The sequence below is a fragment of the Aphidius gifuensis genome, linkage group LG3, assembly GCF_014905175.1.
Source record: "Aphidius gifuensis isolate YNYX2018 linkage group LG3, ASM1490517v1, whole genome shotgun sequence".
Classification (NCBI taxonomy): Eukaryota; Metazoa; Arthropoda; class Insecta; order Hymenoptera; family Braconidae; genus Aphidius; species Aphidius gifuensis.
Genome location: NC_057790.1, coordinates 4,109,021 through 4,114,910, shown reverse-complemented (window position 1 = coordinate 4,114,910; position 5,890 = coordinate 4,109,021). Strand labels below are relative to the sequence as shown.

General features: G+C 23.4%; 1 protein-coding gene across 1 annotated transcript; it reads left to right on the top strand.

Annotated features, from left to right (window-relative positions):
• Nucleotides 1-416: 416 nt before the first annotated feature.
• LOC122851547 (ornithine decarboxylase-like) lies at nt 417-3,799 on the top strand. The gene is made up of 7 exons (XM_044150838.1): nt 417-723; nt 805-881; nt 964-1,136; nt 1,210-1,516; nt 1,596-1,835; nt 1,919-2,124; nt 2,208-3,799. The coding sequence occupies exons 1-7, from the start codon at nt 543-545 to the stop codon at nt 2,245-2,247; spliced, it is 1,224 nt and encodes a 407-aa protein (XP_044006773.1). The 5' UTR covers nt 417-542; the 3' UTR covers nt 2,248-3,799.
• The last annotated feature ends 2,091 nt before the right edge of the window (nt 3,800-5,890 follow it).

The following is a 5,890-nucleotide window of genomic DNA, read 5'->3' as shown; positions in this document are numbered from 1 at the left end:
TTATTTACATATGATTATTGTTAAAGCCAATGCCCCAAGTTCATTATTAATAAAAATATTTTTTTATTTTAATCAGTACTCACTTATTAAATATATAAATATGTCAAAAATTTAATCAATACTAATTATTGTGTATTGAAAAAATTAATATTTGCCAATTTTATTTTATTTTAATTAATAATTTTATTGATAAAATTTATGAGTTTATTGTTTATAAAAATGACAATTTGATTTTGATAAATTGTTTATAAAAATGTCTTGATAGCTTTTAATAAAAACAACGGATTTATGAATATATAATTAAGTGAATTGATTAATTAGTTATTTTATCAGCTGACGTAGAAAAAAAAACAAACAAAAACGATTTTTGCCAGACTACACTGTTATATAAATGTTAATGAGTTCTTTAGATAATTAGTCAATAAAAAACATCCGATCAACGTACTTCGTAAACGTGGATTATTTTTATTTTAAAGTTATATAAATAAGAAATTTTAATTTTAAAAGAATTTCTTGTTGGTGTTTTAAATAAGTGAAGCAGTATGTCTGAATTTGATATTAAAAAGATAAAAATTCATGAAGGAAAAAATGATACAGATTTAATTAAAAATATAATTAAAGAAACTGAAAGTGATGATCCATTTTATATTCTGGACATTGAGGACATCATTGAAAAACATAAATTAATTGTAGAAAAAATGCCACGAGTAGTGCCTCATTACGGTAAACAAAATTCTTCTATAATATAAATTTTTTATTTACCATTATTTATGATGAAATATTTTTATTATTAATTATTTTTAGCTGTTAAATGTAATCCCGATCCAACAGTGATCCAAACTCTTGCAGCTATGAATGCAAATTTTGATTGTGCATCGAAGGTATAAATATTTAATTCTCTATTAAATTCATTATTTATTGATACTAAAACTTTAAATAATTATTTTTATTTTTTCTATTTAGCAAGAAATACAGTTGGTATTAAAAATGGGTGTATCAAATGATCGTATAATATATGCACATCCTGGAAAAGCTCCGAGTCATATTAAATTTGCAAAAAAAGTTGGTGTTGAAAAAACAACAGTTGACAGTAAAAGTGAAATATTAAAGCTTAAAAAATTATATCCCGAATCAAAGTAAATATTTTATAATAATAAATTTAAAGGTGAATAAATAATTAAATGTTTTTAAAAATATTTTTCATTATAGATTATTAATAAGAGTAGCTCTTGATGGTTCAGCTGATCAGTGTGGAGTGAATTTCAGTGAAAAATTCGGTTGCGAAGTGACAACTGAAGCAATTGAACTAATGGAATACATGAAAAATCTTAAAATGACATTACTGGGTTTTTGTTTTCATTTGGGAAGTCCTTGTTTGGATACATCTTCATATGGAAAAGGAATAAAAGTGTGCAATAATTTGATAAATATTGCCAAAACAATGGGACACATTGAAGCTAATGTTATTGATATTGGTGGTGGAATTCAGGGCCAAGATACTGATTATTTAAACAAGGTAATAAAATTAAATTGTAAAAAAATTAATTTACATATTTTATCTATATTTTATTATCATTGAATTATTTTTATTAAAGTTGGCATTATCTATTAATGATGCATTGAAGCACGTTGACCCTGAAATTGAAATAATAAGTGAGCCTGGAAGATACTACGTTGAATCAGCTTTTACATTGTCAGCCTGTATTATTGGTAAAAAAACTATTAAAAAAGATGATAATATTGAGAAATTTTATTATGTTAATGATGGTACTTATGGAGCTTTTATCGAAGAATTACTAGACATAAAACATCGAATTCCCAATTCTTTGTATTGTGTAAGTATCAATTGTTTTTTATTGATAAATTTATTATTTTAATAGCAATGATAATAAAATTTAAATGGATTTTTATTAATTAGCAAAGTAATAAAATGTTTGTATCAACAATTTGGGGACGTACTGCTGATCCATATGATATTCTTGTTAAAAGTACACCAATGCAAGATTTTGAAGAAGAAGATTGGATGATTTGGAAAAATATGGGAGCTTATACATCTTCACTTGCAACAACATTTAATGGATTTATTCCAGCAAGTGTTTATCCTTTTATCAGAAAATCATCTCTGTAAGTAAATAATATTTATTCAATTAATTTATAACTTTTAAATTTATCTAATTAATTTTATTCTTATTGATTTTTTTATATAGAAACTACGTATTGAATGAAATGAAAAATAATATTCATTAATAATATAAATATTAATATATGAAAAATATTTAAAAGAAATAAAATTACCTTCTTAATTGCAAATATATATTTTATATTTAAAATTTATTCATCTGTCATTATTTAAACATGGCGTGAATAAATATTCAACTGTCGAGATAATAAATATTAAAAATTAAAAAAATAAATAATTTTTTATATCAATATTAATATATAAAAACTGGCAGAGAGTAAACTTACTTTGATATCATGTGTATTTGTAAAAAATCGAAAAAATAAATAAATATTAATTTTTATGGGCATCGATATTATGAATAATTTGTTAACGTGTATAAAGAATTATTATAAATCCATGATAACGTTTGAACATAACATGTGAATGTATATGGATTGAGAGAAATTATTGTATGCATTGTATACCAGGGGCGATATTATTTCTATATGTGATATTCAGATAATCCTAACGTGAATTAACATGTGGTATTTCGTATCGTGATTGTACTTTTTGAATTCACTCGTTACAGTATATTTCAAGATGAAATAAATCGTATTAAAAAAACGAAAAATGAAGCCTCGCTTCGATTTATTTGAATTTATGTATGTTGTTGACCCATTGCTAAGTGACTTTCTTTTTTGTTGCATTAATAAATTGAAATAGTCAGAAAATGTAAGAAATATAGAACAGACAAAGAGGTACTTGAAGAATTAAGAAAAAGTGCCATTGCTTTTTTTCCGGAACTATTTTGAAAAAACCATTAAAATTTATAGGAAAAACTGAAGTTTTGTATACCGAAGAGGTATTTCGTAATGTGGAAAATTTATCTCTTTTCTAATTTTCTGATACTCTGATATTTTAAAACTTCAACTATGTATTTTCTTTTTAAAAAAGACAAGTTCGTATCAGAAACATAGGATAAGCAAAGAAGTTTTTGATATTTAATGGACAATATAACCGTGTGGAATGATTTCAAATAGTATAAATATATATTTTTAATTTTTTAGCTTGGAAAATAAAATTCAATTTTAATTTTGATAAATGATCTAAATCTCAACAGGATATAAAAAAATAAATTAATTAAAAGTCGAATATTCAAAATAAATTTACATAAAAATATAAATTGTTGATAATTTTTTATTTTTTTAATTCTTTCATCAACAATGTGAGAAATTTCTCACAAAATTTTGTAAACAAAGTTGGAGGGTGTTTGTATCAGTCGTACCATATCAGGAAAAGGAAGTAAGACAAGATACATGTGACTTTTCAAAACAAGAGGCAAGGTACATAATGTAAAACTAGAATGAAGAAGGAACATTGATCACAAAACAAGTATATACAAAGATTAAGTATCGTTGAGTAAAACAATGTAAATCGTTGTGAATAACTAGTAAATGCGTTTGTAATGTCATGTTGTGATTGAGACACGTAGAATAATATACAGTTTGTTTGATTAAACTGATTACATCAAGTCACTTGGATCAAACAGAATTCAAATATATATTTAAAAAAAAATAAACATGTAATGTATTCGGTAAAGTAGACATTCTTAAAATATAATCAATTTATTTTATGAAAAAAAAGGACTACTAATTTATTTTAAAATTATAAAATCATTAAAAATATTTTTTAAATTTAATTTTTCAATATAAATTTAAATAACATAATTTTTAATAAAATAAATACTATAAAATCATTCAAACTTGAAAGAGTAAAAGTAAATTTATGAGGTAAAAATAAAAAAAATTTATAACCAGAAGCAAGTCGTTTTCTTGACGGCCTGTCAAGATTTACTACCATGATATCACTTGGTTCCTAAACCCTTTCTAAGATTGATGCTTTGTTAGACTTATATTCCACACTGTCAATCTCATTTTCTACTAAACTCTTTTTGTATTTTTATTCTTATTTTTTTTTTTATAATATATATAAAATGGAACTTTAAAAAATATATTATGTGTTATTTATTGATCTAATAATTTTACCTATTAGTGTACATCATATTTGTAAGCTCATAATTTTTCAAAAAAAAAAACAGAACATTACTGATGAATATTTTATCATTCAACGTATTATTATTTAGAGTATATATATATTTTTTTTTTACTTTGTTTTATATTTATAGGCTTTTTGTGGACATCAATCAAGTGAGATCTATGACCAAACCAAACTCACCACGTACCTTCCAATTTATTTTACCCAAGGTCAATTTTACAAGCTCGTTTTTTAAGTGTACACAAGTATATTATATACATGTCTTTTTACATACACAAAAGTCAAGTAAATTCAATTATATAAACTTGTGACAAACTGAAAAAATAATTTAAAAAAATTATCATTAATTAATTGTAAATAAATCAATTCAAAATTATAATTACTGTAGAATACACCAGAAGAAACCAATTGGAAGTTTTGTAATAAATTCAAGCTCCAGGCAATTGATATTGCAACAGCATCATACAACATGAGGTCCTCTATTTTTAAACAAAATCTTGTTCAAAAAATAAATACATCCTCAAGGACACATACTCGTCCTTGACTCTAAATAACATGAAATATTTTTTATTCATTTTATTCACACATGTGTAATGCCAAAGAGAAGCCTACAATTAATTTTACGGCACTCCAAACGAGACAAGAAGTTACAAAAAAAAATCCATAATAATAAGATATAAAAAACGAAAAAATAATCATTATCAACATGATCAATAAATCACAAGTATACATGTAAAAATCAAGTTTATTTTACCTATCTCTCACTTCGGGGATTCTCTTATTTTGAATTAATTATCGTTACATTTTTAAACATTGTATTTTAATTTTTATTATAATATTATTACTATTTTTTTTCTTTTTTTAATTTCCACTCTGTTGAGAGAAGATTGTTATGCAAATATATTTTCATGGTGTAGGAAATAATGCAGTGGTTGGGATGTTAAAATAACCAAGGGAAAAATATTCTATCATAAAAGAATTTTTTTTTTCCTCTTTTAATCTTTGTCAGGGTTAAAATAACCAGAGATAATAATAAAAAAAAAAATAAAGATAGAAAAAAAAAAACTATACATTTAAACAAAATAGATGAAAAAAAAAAAAAAAAATTAAAAAAAAAAATTTGTACCATGTAAATGACGCAAAGAAGAAGTTCAATCGGTGGTTTGGCTACTGTGATTATTTGTAACCGGATGTTAAAATTGTAGTCAACATCAGCCACATGCTGGTAATACCAGCAAGGATAATTGACTATAACTCAAAGAAAATAAAGCGACAAACGGTATACAAAATATCTATATTCATATATACATTTTATTTTATTTTATTCATTTGTTTTTATTTTTAATAACCCGAATGAATTAACCTTTCAACCTCTTATGTATCATCTTATGGCTTCAACAGTTATTTTAACATATTTAATTTTCAGTATATGTAAGTAGGTAATATCCTTGACAAGGATTAACCTAAACATTGCTACTTTACAAGTATTAAACAACTGTAAATATATTTTTCTCAAGATTTGAAATAAAAAAACTATTAAACAAAATTGATTATAGTTTTTTATATTCAAAAATTTTTTTTTATTGAAGATAAGTATTTCGGTTAAATCTGCAAACAAAGATTAAGACTTAATCCTTGATGTAAATTTTTTAACAATAATTTTAAAAATAATCA